Source organism: Hylobates moloch, unplaced genomic scaffold, assembly GCF_009828535.3.
Source record: "Hylobates moloch isolate HMO894 unplaced genomic scaffold, HMol_V3 SCAFFOLD_5, whole genome shotgun sequence".
Classification (NCBI taxonomy): Eukaryota; Metazoa; Chordata; class Mammalia; order Primates; family Hylobatidae; genus Hylobates; species Hylobates moloch.
Genome location: NW_026652280.1, coordinates 10,258,565 through 10,276,047, shown reverse-complemented (window position 1 = coordinate 10,276,047; position 17,483 = coordinate 10,258,565). Strand labels below are relative to the sequence as shown.

The 17,483-nt window shown below is 33.6% G+C and overlaps 1 protein-coding gene across 1 annotated transcript in view; it reads left to right on the top strand.

The window, feature by feature from the left end:
- DOK6 (docking protein 6) overlaps positions 1-17,483 on the top strand; it is a 430,056-nt gene that overhangs the window by 185,109 nt on the left and 227,464 nt on the right. Inside the window, exon 3 of the mRNA XM_032152079.2 lies at positions 8,487-8,601. Within this exon, the coding sequence (XP_032007970.1) occupies positions 8,487-8,601 (115 nt within the window). The remainder of the gene's footprint in view (positions 1-8,486; positions 8,602-17,483) is intronic.

Genomic DNA, 17,483 nt, shown 5'->3' with positions numbered 1-17,483 from the left:
ATGGAAGAGTGGATCTCAGAGTGGTCTGTGAAAACAATACCCTTTCATCATAACAGTTCTGTGTTACTTGTCTTTTCTACTGTTTTCATTTTCACTCTGTTTTGGTGCATTTGCTGTAGTAATTAAAACTATAACATTCATCAAGGCAGAGGCTCCAAACAATAGTAGCAGTTACATTTTTTACAATCATGCAGTTACCTAAATAAGTAAACACACAAATAAACATGCCAATTTTATCTTCATTTTACTTAAGTATGTCCTTGATGAAGTAGTAAGAAATACTAATTTTAAGTCTAGACTTCCAAGTGTGTCTTTTTAATATTCTACTTGACAAAATAAATAGAACTCATAGGTCACTTCCGCTGTGTACTGATGTGTGATGGCTGTCTTGAGGAGAGCACATGTGTGATGGTTGAAGTTACAAGCCTAATAATTACTTAAAGAAAAAAACAGCTATTTTAATGAAAGAATGACTGACAGACAAACTGCGGTCATTCAGACTTTGGTGTTTGTCACATATGTTCTCAAAAATGAACTAAGGGAGTCTCATCAAGGAAAACAACTGAGTGCTTACTGAAAATTTGAAAATTTAAGCTTACAAGTAAAAATTAAAATTTGGGAATCTTTTATCTGCATTTTTGAACTTGACAACTTCTCAAAACTGGACTTTTCTGAAGAGACTAAGGTTGATATTAAATATTTTTTTAAATATGTATAATAAAATAATGTCAATATTTGGAAGGTTTGCATAACTGAGTAAATCAATATTTCCCCAGTGATCAGTCCAAGATGATACAAAACCACAATGGATAAAAGACTCATTAAAAGTTGAAACTAGACCTATGAATTTTAGTAGTAGGAAGGGCAAGTGACAAGGTATCAGACTCCTTGTTGCAATAACCTTCAATAAAACATTGCTGAGCTTGGAGAGAGAATCAAAGGAGACTAATATAGGTTAGTTGACAAGTTCATGTCTGCATAAGGCCTTATTTTCTTCATATGTTCTTAATCAAAACATATTAAACAGATTAAATTCAGAAGCAGATATGAGTATTAAGCTGTGTTGTATTAAGCCAGATATTTGAGTTTTGGAAAAATGCAAAAACGCTGCCACTTTTCATACTATTTGGGAATTATTTTCATTTTAAAATGCTATTTGTGTTGGTATTAATTTGTTTATTATTTCTTTAAACACATAATAAAAAATATTTAAGAATGTATAAGTTCTCATATGTCTTATGGAAATCACTAACAGATATAACCCACATGAGTAAAGTTGGGTAAGAGTAAGGTTTGGGAGTTGGTGGCTTTTGTTTTTCTTTTTTCTTTTTTTTTAAAACTTAACCCTTTAAAATCCAAGTGTCATGTCTACAAAGAAGAGGCAGAACCCACAAATTAAAATAAAGATCTTTCTTCCTCTCTGCTCCCTTAATTCTGATTTTTCCTTCTTTCATAGGGTTTACTAGAGTTACTTTTTATTTTCCTACTTCAAATAAATTATGAAATCCTACAAAAACAAGGTCATGTATTTCATCTTTGTCTCTACTAGAACCGTGAATTGCTTAGGGATTTCTCTTTAAAATGAAAATTAAATAACATCTGTTAGCAGTGTTGTCATTTAGGTAATTTTATACTTAGGCATTAGTCTTGTCATTTATCAGACCTTAATATTTTAAATTTTTCATCATGGAATGTATTGATTTGGATGTGAACAACCTGAATTATTTTCAAGTAATTTTTCCTTCAATTCAATTCAGTCAACTTCATATTTATTTACAATAATTAAGTTTAATGCTTTTATTAAACTTTAATCAGTACTTTATGCTTTTACAGCCATGTGAAAAATCAATAATTTAAAAGTACATATTTTTTAATGATGCAACAATTACTGATATTGAAAAGCTCAAGGATTTCACAATTTTAATAAATGATAATTTTTTTATGTTATGTTGACAGGTTTTAGACTAATAACATAATTTTAAAACATTTTAGAAATTATTTTAAAAGCTTTCTTTATGTAAGTAAATACAGAGTTTCCCATGATAGTCAATCCATATAGTATTGACAGTAAAAAAAGAAATGAAGATAAGATATTCAAATACATTAGATCTTGTCCTCAATTTTCATGGTTCAAATTTTTTTTTTAAGTAGAATTTGGTTAGGCACAGTGGCACCATGGATTTTATGCCTGTAATCCCAGCACTCTGAGAGGCCAAGGCTAGAAGATAGCTTGAGGCCAAGAGTTTAATTAAGATCAGACTGTGTAATATAGAGAGACCCCATTTCTACAAAAAATTTAAATTAAAAAAATTAGTTGGGCATGGTGGCACACACCTGTAGTCCCAGCTACTTGGAAGGCTGAAGCAAGAGGATTGCTTGAACCCAGGAGTTTGAGGCTGCAGTGAGCTGTGATCTCACCATCTCACGCCAGCCTGGGCCACAGAACAAGGCCCTGTCTCTTAAAAGAAAAAACAAAAAAAAAGAAAGAGAAAAGTAGAATTTGATACTCTTCATTATGTTTTTCTTTTCTGGTATCTGTTTAATTTCTTAGGGTACATACTGAAGTGGATAACATCACACTGTTGATCAACAATGAAAAACCTTGCATTATTCCAAAAACTGCTGTAACAATGTGGGCTTAAAAAAGCTGTCTGCATTTCTAAATGTAAATTTTACAGAAGAGCAAACACTTCGTTTGAACTACATCATCTGTCAGATTGCCTAAGGCACTGAAGTTAGAAAATCCCTGGGGTTTGCTGCATTTTGCTAGGCTACCCATTAGCTTATTTTGTCAATTTTTATTATAAGAGGACAAAAAAATAGAAATCATAATATCTGTTCTAATATACTTTTATATTTGCAAGTAAAAACCTTTGGAAAAGGTTCTCAGACAGATTTATAAATGTTTTCATAATATGGTACAGCTAGCTATTATATGTAATGTAGTTTAACCGTATATCATTCTTGTGTTTACCTTTTTATATAAATTCTTAAGGCACACATAATTTTCATTAAGATCCTTTGTTCAGGTAAAATTAGTAGCATTTGAAAATGGTATATCTTTTCAAACATAACTTCAATTTATTTTGTTGTAATAAAATTTGTTTTAAATGTCGCTTGATTCCATTAATCATTTAAAAATTAAAAAGTTAAGCTTTATTTCAGAACGTGCTTTAATGTGCTTAAAATACAACATGTGAATCACTCTTCCTAAAAAACTTATATTTCTCTCCAGAGTATTGATTCTTAGAAACTGTAAGACATTGATTTTTTTTTTTTTTACTGAAAGGGAAAATGAGTATTTTTGGATAGATGGACAGATAGATAGCAAATTGTATACACATACATGTACACACATACACACACATGCACATATATACACACACACGTACATACAGATACATGCATATACAATATATGTATTTTTACATATAAGCAAACCTCTTTAAGTTTATTTTACGTAAAATCACCCATATTACATATTTTAATTTTTCAAGATGATTTTAAATGAGATAATTACAAGTAGGGAGAAAACAAATATAAATAACAGATATATTAAAACTAATTTTCTAAGCTAAAGCCTTTCCTCTAGGAACTGATACAAAGCAAAAGAAAACCTACTTTCACCCCTCCTATTCTACACAGCACTAGAAGTCCTAGCCAGAGCAAACAGGCAAAAAAAAAAAAAAAGAAAGAAAGAAAGAAAAGGCATCCAGATTGGAAAAGAAGAAGTCAAATTGTCCCTCTTTGCAGATGAGATGATCTTATATTTTGAAAAATGTATATTTTGGCCTCACACAGTGGATCACATCTGCAATGCTAACACTTTGGGAGGTGGAGGCAGGAGGATCACTTGACGCCAGAAGTTCAAGAACAGCCTGGATAATATAGTGATACTCTGTCTCTTATATGAAAAAAAAAAAGAAAAGAAAAGAAAAGAAAGAAAAAAGAAAAAGGAACACCTAAAGACTCTACCAAAGTGGATTTAGATATGATAAATTCAGTAAAGTTGCAGGATACAAAATCAACATACAAAAAGAAGTGGCATTTCTATACACCAATAATGAACTAGTTAACAAAGAGATCAAGAAGGCAGTCTCATTTACAATACCTCAAAAAATAAAATAAAATATCTAGGAACAAATTTAACCAAGGAGGTGAAAGACCTCTAACAAGGAAAACTGCAAAACACTGATGAAAGAATTGAACAAATGTGAAGACACGCCATGTTAATGGACTGGAAAACTTAATTGTTAAAATGACCATACTACTCAAAGCAGATTCAGTACAATCCCTACCAAAGTACCAATGTCTTTTTTTTACAGAATTAGAAAAACAATTGTGCAGCTAATCTAAGCACAACAGTGTTGGCACCCATTGAGTGGAAAATTTGTTCAATTTTAATTTTTCTGTCAGACTTGTATAAGCTGAACCAATTGAGATGTCTGTGTTTTGGGCTATTGTCCTGCCATTAATTGTTGGTCATTAAGGCAAGAACAAGATTGTTTTCCTTCACAAATTGATGTGGATGATCTGCCACTGAGGGCTTCATCTTCAACATCATCTTGTCTCTTCTTAAATTGACTTATTTATTTGTAAGCTGCTGATTTCTTTGGACATTGTTTCCCATAAACTTTTTGTGAAGCATCAATAATTTCATCGTTCTTCCACCCAAGCTTTGCCCTAAGTTTGATGTTTGTCTTTGCTTCAATTTTAGCAGAATTCATGTTGCTCTGATAAGAGTTCTTTTCAAACTGATGTCTTATCCTTCCTAGCCTCAAACTAGAGTCTATTTAGATATGTTACAACAAAAGTTGATGAGCTTATGTGAATTTATGGGTTATGAGATTATTAATTTATTTTGGTGCAAAAAATCTTTAATCCATGCATAGTTTTTTCACAATATGCATTTTCTATGAACCTTTCAAAGACCCCTCATATATACTACTCATTCTGTTTCTCCAGAGAAGCCTAACTAAGACACATGGCTTAGAGATTTTTGCCCTAGAAGAATAAAGCTGACCATAAAACAGAGTTCTCAGTCTCTTTCCAAAAACAGCTGACTTCATTATCAACAGGGTGTGGAAAAGTTTAAGCATAAGGACACTATACAAAAGCACAGAGGCTGTGATGAAAAGCAATTGAAAGGAAATGATAGGTATATGAGAGATATAAGCTAAACTGTAGGTCAGCAAGTTTCCTGGACAGGACCTGGAACATAGACAGCTGGGAGGAGCCCATCTGGATTTAGAACCAATGTAAAACAATGACCTCAGGAACTATCACTTTAAAAGATCCCAAATTGGATTGGCCCCATATGTGAAGTGATATATGCCCCCAGGATATTTTTAAAAAAAATAAAGAAATCAGCCTGCAAGTAGTGGAGCTAAATAATTGGGTGTGGTCATGGAAAGAAAGAGTGAAAGGGAGTCCTGATTAAACCACTGTCATTCCACATCCAGAAGCTCAATTAACTCAAAGTAGGATAAATGCAAAGTGATATACCATCAGGCATGTCATAGTAAAAATACTGAAAGGCAAAGACAAATGGAATACTTGAAAGCAGCAAAAGAAAAACTACTCTTCACTTACAAAGGAACCCCAATAAGAATAACATCTGACTTCTCACTAAAAACACTGTAGACTGGAAGGCAGTGGAAAGTATATTCAAAGTGCTTAAAGGGGAAAAAAAAAGAAAAACACGTCCACAAAGAATCTTGTATTCTTCAAAAAATAAGATGAAATAAAGGCATCGTGAGACAGACTAAAACTCACAGACATGCCTTACAAGAAATAGTAAGTGATCCCAGTTCAACCATACCAAAAAACAGTATCAGTAAGGTAATTATAAAAGACTGTATAAATGCATATTTATTTTTTTCCTCTGAACTGACTTAAAAGGCAATTACATAAAACAATATGTATATAATGTACTTTTAGGCCTATAACATATAGAGTTCTAATATATTTACCAATAACAACAAAAAGGAGGCGGTGGGAGCAAAGTTGTATTGGACTACGGAAATGACTTCGGATAGTAACTCAAGTCAATAGGAACAAAAGAAAAGATCCAGAAATTATAAAGAAAATGTTAATGTAAAAAAGCAATAAATATACACTTGATCTGCTTTCTTCTCTCAGCTTCTTTAAAATATACAAAACTATATAAATTAATAATTAAAATTATAAATATGATGTAATGTTGGGTTTGTAACATTCATATTAATAGATGTAATAAGTATAAAAATAATATCACAGTAAGGGAAAAAGCTATGTAGATATGAGATTTCTATATTTCACTGGAATAAAATTAATATCAATCTAAAGCTAATTCTGGTATATTAAAATATTTATGGTAAACCCTAGAACAATCTCTAAGGCATATAGTTGATTTTCATTATTCATTGTAGTTATGGTCTATAAAACCTCTGCAAACATTGAGTTGCAAATCATGAATGAATTAATCAATGACCTCTGATCACAACACTTTTGTTAACTGATCATTATATTACCTCGTTTTATTGTTGCTCTTTAAAGATATCTGATTACTAATAATGAACTTCGGGCAAACAGCACTGTACCTCATGCCAAATAAAGCTTATCTAACACATGTATTTTCTCCATAAGGGCTATCACAGTCCTCTTTAACTTAGGAACACTAGACAGCAGTTTAGCACTGCACTTGGGGAGCCATTTTTAAAAGTGTAGTCAACAAGAAAAATCACAAAAATGCAAAAGCCATGGCTCTAAGCAGAGCATGAAAAGGACATGTGTCTACAGTATGACCACAAACACAATAAGACACAGCATCGCCTGCTCAACCTCAGCTGGAAGCGTGCACATCTGGAGACAGAAACGCCTGCTCAACCTCAGCTGGAAGTGTGCACATCTGGAGACTCAAAAGTTTTCACCTCTCTGCACATGCACATGTCTACAAATGACCACAGATGTGCCATGCGTATTTATGTTGGGTTTGTAAATACATTTTTGCAGGTAGGTGAATTCACAGATACAGAAGTCACAAATAAAGATGATCAACTGTAACTTTAAAAAATACCTGATGACTTGGGTGATTTTCCTTGACAAGTAACTTTCAGCCACTCTCTGTAGTCTCCATTCCAACATATTCACTTGCTCATTTCTATCCACATTATAGATTACTTGCCTGTGATGTTTAGGTTTTTTTGTGTTTTTACTGGGGATCCTAGTCTAGTTTACATAGTGTAATGTTAAATACAGATATAAATGCTTGCTAAGTACTAACCACACTTAATGTTAAAGATAATAAAATATTATTTCCTTAGGAAAATAGATCCTAAGGAATATTAAATATTGATTATATTTGTATTATATATTAGATTATATAACTATAATATGCAAATGTGTATATAAATATGCATGTGTTTAATTATTGTGTTTATAAAAATATTAATCAGCAAAATAGCCTTGAAAAAGCTAGTTATATCCTGTGAAAAGTCTACATTTGGAGAAGAGAAATTAAAGCATAGTCAAAAGGTAATGAATTTATTATAAGATCATATAATTACAGATATGATAGGTTGTCATAAAAGAGGATATTAATTTGCTGTTTACTATGCTAGTTAATCCTGTCTTCTTTCTGTTAATGGTATGGATCTAGAAATGAGAAATCTTATGAATTAGAAGAAAAAATTCAGCACCTTGATAAGAAGATTTTAAAAAATTAACTCATTGAATATTATTATTGCAATGTTGTGTTTGCAGAGTTATTGAGGAAATACACATTTGTTTGTTTCTGTTGACTGTGGGGGAAATTAAAGATGCACAAGTTCTAGCAGAAGATCTTGTACTAATAAGGAGTCAACATCCAAAATACATAAGGCTACTAGATATTTATTAATTGCCCAATAAATAAAGTGTTGTTAACCGGGGTGCATAAATCTTGGATGGGCTTTGGTGGGAGAAGTGGTATATGGGTCTGTGAACACTATGAGCATTTTTCTGGACAGCAAGTTTGTTGCTCTAAAATATAACTTTTGGAGCAATGGACTTGCTCTCCAGTCACTTTGCTGACAGACATGTTTCAGTTGCCTCAGGACCATAGGCCTACAGGAAATTTGCATGACAGGTGAGAATTAAGAGAGGGGAGATATTAAATACAACCAATATTCAGCAGATATTTAATGAGAATCCTCTGTATACCAGATACTGCTATTATTTGCCAGGTATATGCTTTTAATAAAAGCACAAAGTCCATAGAACCCTTCTACATAATGTGTAGGTCATTTCAAAATGCAGCAAACAATATAGTCTGTGACCAAAGTTAAGGGCATAACGGAAGACATTTTGTTTTGTTCTTTACTGTTTTTGGCTAACGTCAATTCAAAATGAGTACAACTATCTAGTGGAAATTCATGTAAGACTGTGATAACTTATCATTTTGTTTCAGCACTCCAACGTACAGCATACATACTGTACACTAAGTTAAAAATATTTTTTCTTTCAAGGTAACTGAACTGCACAATATCAAAAATATAACCAGACTGCCCCGAGAGACAAAGAAGCATGCGGTGGCAATCATCTTTCACGATGAAACGTCGAAGACATTTGCCTGTGAGTCAGGTAAGCTATGATTGGCCGTCTACCCCTTGAGGAAATTGAGCTGCTTGTGAGACAATGGCCCAGGCGGATGAAGGTACGCTATTGAACAGGATGGCCTACTGTAATGAGAATGTGCTGTAGAAGACTTCCTTCAGAAGCTCAGCGTATTGATTTCTACAGATGTTTTGGTGCCTGTTGTTACATGTCTGTGTCTGTATTTGGCCCCCAGGTGGTCTGCCTGTTGGGGTTTCCATTCCAGCTTTGAGAATTAAGTAAACAATACCTGGCAGGTGTTGTTCGGGTGAGTGCATGACCAATACTCTGGTTCTTGCTCATTGAGTCTCTAGGCATTTTGTAGGGCAGGAATTGGGGTCTGTGCAAAAGCATGGCAGAGCACAGCCCCAGTCCCCAGACACCGCAGAATAGAACTTCGAGCAATTGGTTGCTTTCATGGATTCTCAGTACTACAAGTAAATACATTTCAGATTGAATTTTAGCATCTCAGTTCATAAAGCACTCTGACATTATTGAGACACAAGGCAGTTTATAGTTTGAACTTGCAATATTTTTCATGTTGGAATCCCCGTGGTGTGTAATATATTAGCTGGCTTATCACTTTTTAAAGATTTTGCTCAATGCAATGGTGCATTCGTTTTATAATGGATGTTAGAAAGTACCAAGGGTTTGCAAGATGTGAACTTAAACTAATGATTAGGTCTTTAGGAGAAATTTTATTCGGCATTTTAAAAAAGTAAAATGGTCCTTCTAGTTTTGTATACTTTGTTTATGGATGTCATTAATATCCGGTTATATTATTCTAAAACTGATGTCCCTTTGCCTAACAAATTGCTCACACCTCTCACCGACCTTATCTTAGTATGGCTAAACTGAACTGGAATTTATCTCCGTGTTCCTCTTCTCTTGTGTGCCTTTATCCATCTGTCCTGGCATATATCTCTTCACTTGCCATCTGACCTCATTTCATCATTTAAAATCGACATTTTGGAGTTGCACAGAAGCCTGTTAATTGATGTAAATTCCCATTTTGTAATACCCCCTGTCCCAACCTTGCTGGTGTAATATAATATCATCCAGTGATTTCTCTGCCTTCCTGTCAACTGTCGTAAAACTGGTAAACCACTTTATTTTTCTCTGGGCTCTTAATCTCTCATATTAAAACTAGTATTTAAAAAAAACTAAAAGGTAATGTTTAATATTTAAATTTCTAATTTTCCCAATTACTGTACATTTGCAAATTGTAGTGAGCAATATTGTGAATGTATAGGAAATCCTGGAGCCTATTAATTTGTTAAAGAATGATATTTGGTTATATTTCTTTATGTGAAAATCTGATTTATGTTGTGTTTGGAAAGCTATTGACCTAAAATTCATGTTTAGTTAATAACGTAATCATTCAATATATTGTTCCTTTCAATCTGATTACAATCTTGAATCCCATATTACAGTAGAAAATCATTTAATGCAATTTTATGTATTTCTACAGATGTTTTTTCTGATTTACATCATTATAATCTACTCTCCATTTAACTTTCTATTGGTTTTAGAATAAACTAGGCTTGAGAATATTATAAAGCTTACAAGACTCTACCTTTTCAAATTTCTATATTCTTGGAAGTTAGAGAAAATATATATTTCTAAAATTTTGTCTAAATATCTTTACTGCTTCGTGAATCTTTTCTACCTCATTTATCCTGGTATCACCTGAATGTCCTCACCCTAATAGATCACAGAATACATACCAATGGCCCAATTGAAAGCAAAGCTCTGATGTACATCCTGATACTTAGAGCATTTTAATAGAAAACGTGTATTATTTGAATAGTACATTTGAGTTCTGTATTCCCATCATCTCAAGTTCTTAGTTTATAAATGTCAGTCTCTATAATATATCGATATTGATATATTAATGCAGAAACTCATATAAACATAGTTGAAATTCAGCAGTACTTGTGTTTATATACTATCTGGAAATTCTGAAGTATGATTTGTTGAATTCTGTTGGTCTATGCACAACAGAGGACCACCAGGGTGTTCAAGACAGTAAGTGTGATAACAGAGCAGTGCCCCACTCCCGACCAGGGGCTACAGTCAGAGCACCCCATTGTTACACAAGTCAGCCCACTGGGTTGGCGTAACAAAAGCATTTAAATTTTAATTTAAAGGCCATCAAGATTTAGAATTTTAAAATAAAACTCCCAAGTACACCTAGCATCCAGATCTTTCTTGGTTTTTAGTAAGAGGAACCAGGGCTTCTTGGAGAAATGGTAGATTCTAGGACTGGGGCATGAAATACACAAGACGAGCCCAGAGCATCTTGTAGTGCCAGAAAGTAAGGAAGTACCACACAAATGCTTCTGTATATCAGAGGGACACAGGAGTTCCCAATGGCCAAAGATGGAACAATTTGAATACTAAAATAAAGTAGCACAGGATTATAACCCAAATTATAAATGAATGAGTCCATGCTTTCACAATGCTTGATGAATAAATACATAGGAGAGTATAGAAAAATATCCCATGCAGAAAATTACAAATAATTTATGTAGATGCTCTGTCCAGAGGAGATGGAGCATGACTCCCTGTGCCTTAAGTGGGGGCTGTTCATAGTGACTTCCTCCCTAGGAGAATAGGATAGAAAGGGATGGGAGAAGACAACTTTGTGGTGGAGAAAACTGACAGACACTGCCTCAGCCAGGTGACCAAGGTGAAGATCAACAATGATAAATCATGTTGATAGAATCTACCCTTGATATGATGTGATCAAAAATAGCACTTTACCTCTGTGGTCTTCGTCCTAACAACCTATAAACCCATGAGAATAACATCAGAAACATCCCAATGAAGGAACATTCTACAAATACCTGCCCAGTATTCCTCAAAACTTTCAAGGTCATTACAAACAAGGAAAGCCTGGAAAACTGTCCCAACTGAGAGGGAGCTAAGAAGGCATGATGAATAAATGTAATGTGGTATCTTGATGGGATCTTGAAACCAAAAAAGGACACTAAATAAAAACTGAGGAAAACTTAATAAAATGTGGTGATTAGTTAGTAAAAATTTTTCAATACTAGTTCATTAATTTTAACAAATGTGCCATACTAATGTAAGATGTTACTAATAGGAGAAGATAGATATAGGCCATATAGGAACTCAGTATTATTTTTGCAATAATTCTTTAAATCTAAAACTATACCAAAATGAGATGTTTTTAAAAAAAATAATGTGGAAGTGAATAAAAATATATCAATGAACTAGAGTAGACTCAAGTATAATAGAAATCTAGTGCATTATCACGGATATATTAAAATTAGTAAAGAAAAATTATATCTTACAATAACTGGTGTTTGAAAAATTCTTACACCATCCTATTATAGAATGCTTTCAGAATGATGAAGTGATATTCATTATTTCTCAACAATGGAAATGACACTAAAATCATTGCCACTGTTCAGTGGCTTGATAGGAAATGTTAGATGTTTACCTAGTGTCATGAACAATAATGAAGGACCAGACTTAAAGTTGTATTGTGAGAGTCCCATTTTTCAGTGTAGGTGATTCAGCAGAAGCCTGAGCCTGCCACATGTTCTTTTAGTGAACTGAGCACTCCCTTCAGGGTCATTTTAAAATACTGTTTTATTGCTAACTTTGAAATAATTATCGAGGCCCTGCTTGGTTTAATCCGAAATGCTGCTGTGTGAGCTTACCACACATCTGTAGGACAGATGGAAAGGTTACAAGATGGCTTACCTTTTGACACTGATTGCAGAGTGCAAAAACCTACCCTTGTAGCCCCTAATCCTACAGTTCAGCCGGCCTACCTTACAGAGTGCCCTGTGGACATTTGTTACCAGTCTATACATCATGTAAAACCTATACCAGAATCTGCTCATCACAGCTATTGCTACCAGGTTAGGCTCTTCCATAGATTTCTAGATACCCTAAAATATAGACATCTGTGGAAAACTTTACTCAGTTCTTGTTGAGCCAAAAAGTTGAAACTAAAATGCATGTATTTGTGAAGCGTAACTTTAGGGAAACTATTTTGGATACTAAGTTATTATATGATTTATTCTCAGTGAAAAAATTTATAAAGAAATAGGATCAATTTTATTTTAACTAGGATTTCAAAATATAAGCATCAAATTAGGGTCATTAATAGCATTCTTAATTGAAAATGACAAGTAGTGGTCTCAATAAATCACAGTGATAATTTGAATCCATAATTTAAACTGAACACTGTAATTATTTTTAATATAAACAGTTAATTTCTATATCTCTGACTTTGAACTTTCCCATTATCAATTACCAGTGGGGAAAAATGGCTTATTTAGTACTTAAGGAACTAGGATTAGTACATCACAAAAAACAAGGTTCTATTCTGTTTTTTAAAAATTTTTGAACACACAGAATCCTCTTGCTAACAAAGACTGTTTCTTCTCATATCTGAATTTCACAGACACAAGTCTGAAATGTGAAGGTTTCTTAATGTTGGTTTTATGGTTCGTGTAAGATTATTGGGAAATGAAGGGCTCTTCATTAGGATAAAATGGTCTTAACTTCCCAGAGAAGAATTTCCTGACAACATGACTGAAGTTAGATACAAATGTTAATATAGAAGAATGCTTTTGTTTGAATTTCTAGCAAATGGTTTTCAACTACTTTAAATATGACCTACTTGAAAGTATTATTTCTTTTTAAAACTACTTTTTATGTATAGATCTAAGTCTGCTTGAAGCTAGTAGTTAAAGTGTTTGAGAAATAATGGCAAGATTTTTTTAAATTGTCTCAACTTCATGACACATGCTGATCAGGATAAAAAAGAACTTGAAAATCATAAACAAGAAATTTTATTACTTTGTAATGCAAATTATTGTAGATAAATGTTAAGCTACAGTAGTTTATATCTGTTAATAAAATTTTATTCTCCAAGAAAATGCTGTGTCAAGTAGATATTGTATAGATTATTAAATACTCAAAGGAATTGCCAAGTGATAACAAGAAATCCACTTTCATTTTATTTGTATAAATTTGAGGGTACAAGTGCAGTTTTGTTATATGGGGACATTGTGCAGTGGTGAAGTCTGAAGAAACCCACTTTCTAAAGTTTAATAAGAGTTTCGCTTCTCCTTGTCAGAGAGAGTGTCTGCACCATGGCCTCAGGATAGAAAATTTTGAAAAATCCTTGTAGTTTTTTGAGACCCCTGTTGGGAGAGATACGTGTGTGTGTGTGTGTGTGTGTGTGTGTGTGTGTGTGTGTGTGTGTGTGTGTGTGTGTGTGTGTGTGTGTGTGTGTGTGTGTGTGTGTGTGTGTTTCAGAATCAGCTGAGAACAAGTCATTTTGCAGCATTCAGGAAGTATTTGTCATTTTTAAAAGCTTAAACATACAAAATGATAAAAAGTAACAGTAGTTTTACTGAAACCTTTCTATGGTTCTGCAATAAGAGTAGGAAATGTATTAATGCAAAATATCCTCCCTGCAGCCCCATGTGAACTGTCCTGTCCGTTTAACCAAAGAAGAAACAGAGGTACTTTGAACCTCAGCACATGCTCTTAACAACTAGGTCACCTGTACAAGTTTTCACCTAAGTCCTGATGCTAATTACCGAACGTATATTCACTTAACATAGATGACAGTCATATGCTGTCTTTTCCTTGAGGTCTCTCCTTAAGCACAAATTATTACTAAGTCTAGGATAAAAGTTAAAACATCACTTTTTTTCTGGTGGATGACTTGAAAAATGAAATGTAACAACAATAAAAGATAGTATAATTTTCAATATTCAGAAAATGATCCCACTCATAATCTAAAGAATAAAAATTATATTATATTGTCACAGAAAAAGTATTTGACAATATTCAAAGACATTCATGATAAAAACTATGAGAAAATAAAAAATAGATGGGAACTTCCTCAACTTGATAAAGAACATCTGCAGAAACCTATGGCTACATCACACTTACGATAAAAACTGATGCTTTCTCCATAGACTGGAAAGACGGAAAGCTTTCCTGCTCTCCTCCGTGCTGTGCAAGACAGTTCTGGAAGCTCTGCTATCACAGTAAAGCAAGAAAGAGAAATACAAGACACACAGATTGGAAAGCAATGACTATAACTGCCCATTTTTTGAAGGCGACATAATTGTCTATATTTTAAAAATCCTGGCCAGGTGCGGTGGCTCACACCTGTAATCCCAGCACTTTGGGAGGCCGAGGCAGGCAAATTACCTGAGGTCAGGAGTTCAGGATCATCGCCGGCAACCCGGTGAAACCCCATCTCTACTAAAATACAAAAAATTAACTGGGCATGGTGGTGCACGCCTGTAGTCCCAGCTACTTGGGAGGCTGAGGCAGGATAATTGCTTGAACTCGGGAGGCAGAGGTTGCAGTGAGCTGAGATCACGCCACTGCACTCTAGCCTGGGCAATAAGAGTGAAACTCCATCTCAAAAAATAAAAATAAAAATAAATAAAATTCCCAAGGAATTCTAAAATTATATGGAAAGAAAGACAACTCTCAATAAAATACATATAAAAGGAACAAACTTCAACAGAATAATGGCCACTTATGAAAAGCCCACAGCTAACATCATAATCCATGAAGAAAAACTGAAAGCTTTTTCTCAAAGATCTGGTACAACGCAAGGATGCTCTCCCTTGCCACTTCTATTGAACATAGCACTGTAAGTCCTACCCAGAGAAATTAGACAAGAAAAGAAACAAAAGACGTCCAAATTAGAATTACCTCTGTTTACAGATGACATGATCCTATATGTAGAAACCCTAAAGACTCCATTTAAAAACTGTTAGGACAAATAAACGAATTCAGTGAAGATGCAGGATATGAGAGCAACATACAAAAATCAGTAGCATTTATTTACACTGACAACAAATGATTCAAAAAGAATTTTTGTTTGTTTGTTTGTTTTGAGACGGAGTCTCTGTCGCCCAGGCTGCTGGAGTGCAGCGGCGCAATCTCGGCCCGCTGCAACTTCCGCCTCCCAGGTTCAAGCAACTCTCTGCCTTAGCCTCCCTCAACAAGGAAATTTAAGCCTATCTATCTAAGTTGTGTTAAAAATAATAAAATACTTATAAGCAAATTTAACCAAAGATGGTTTTATGTGTTACTCTTTCATGCATCCCAGCACATGACAAAAGATTCCTGGGTCAGATAAAATAATTTTTTTTCCCCAAGTCCCAAAGAGGCAATGTGATTACCCCAGATGGATGCCTGCACATGCAATGGGTTTGTGTCACAGTTGCAGAACCCAGAACCAGAAACTAGGCCCTTTTTGAACAACCAGCACATATTGCAACAAGCAGCAAACAAGCCAACCCCCTTACCCCCAGGGGGAGTGAACAGTTTCCTGGTAGTCGCACTTGATCTACTTTGTTGCCTTTGAAACATTAAAACTCATAAAGAAGGAATATGATCTAATTTATTTTATGAAGCCAGCGTAGTAACATCTGATATTATTTTGTTTTAATATATTTTTAACTTTAAATTTAAAAATTAACAAAAAGCTACAGCAATATACCATAGCAGGAAAAAGGTACATATTCAGGAGCGATTTAATTACTATATAAAGGAAAATAACCAGTCTTATTTATAAACAAAATAGATCATGTCCCTGGATATAAAAACACAATATTAAAATATAAACTTCTCGCAAAACACAATATTAAAACATAAACTTCTCCCATGTTAATAGTGCATTTTAATATAGTTCCTACTTGGATGTCAACAAAATTTTACTTTTAGAGTAGGGAAAATTATTTCAAATTTATATGGAATAATATCTATGAATCACCAAAGCAATATGTTAAAGTCTAAAAAATTTTCAAAGAAAATTTGCAAAACTATATGCATAATCTAGGGAGAGACCTTCTTTATAAAGACAGAGCTCCAAAACTATAAAACACGACGACTGATGTATCTGAGCCTAAAAAATCAAACAGCTCTCCTACAGCAAAGGATTCACAAGCAGAATCACTACACAAATTAGAGTTTTAGAATAATATTGGAAATGCAGGTAACAGATAAAATGTTAAAAACCATAATGTGAAAAAACTCATAAAGTGACAAGGAGGAAATGTTAACAATTACAGTTATGCAAAGATTATGACTAGGCAATTCACATTTTTATAAATACAAATGGCAAAATTTTTTTTTAAGAAGACTTAAATTGTAAAACGGTTAGAGATATAAAAAATCAAAATGATAATGAGAATAAACTCAAGATTAAAAGGAACCCTCAGTTCAAGTTATAAATTTAAAATCTTATAACTAAGCCTTTAATCTATCTTGATTTGATGTTTGGATATAGTGTAAGATAAGGATCCAATTTCATTATTTTCTGTGTGGATTTCCAATTTTCCAACACTATTTGTTGAATAGTTTATCCTTTGCCCACTATGTGTTCTTGGCACCCCTGTTAAAGATGAGTTGACTATATATGTGTGGATTCATTTCTGGGCTCTCTATTCTGTTCCATTGGTCTATATGTCTGCCTTCATGCCAGTAATTAAACTTTTGATTATGGTAACCTTGTAGTATATTTGAAATCGGGAAGTGTGATACCTCCAGCTTTATTCCTGTTTCTCAAGATTGATTTGGATATTCATAGTCTTTTGTGGTTCCGTATGAATTGTAGAATTTTTTTTATTTTTGTAAAAAAAAAAAAAGTCGTTGAAATTTTGATAGGGATTGCATTGATTCTGTAGATTGTTTTGGGTAGGATGATATTTTAACAATATTAATTCTTCAAATCCATGAGCAATAGATGTTTTCCCATTTGTTTGTATCTTTTTGAATTTCTTTCATAAATGTTTGTATTTTAAAGCACAGAAATTTCGGAGGCTGAGGCGGGTGGATCATGAAGTCAG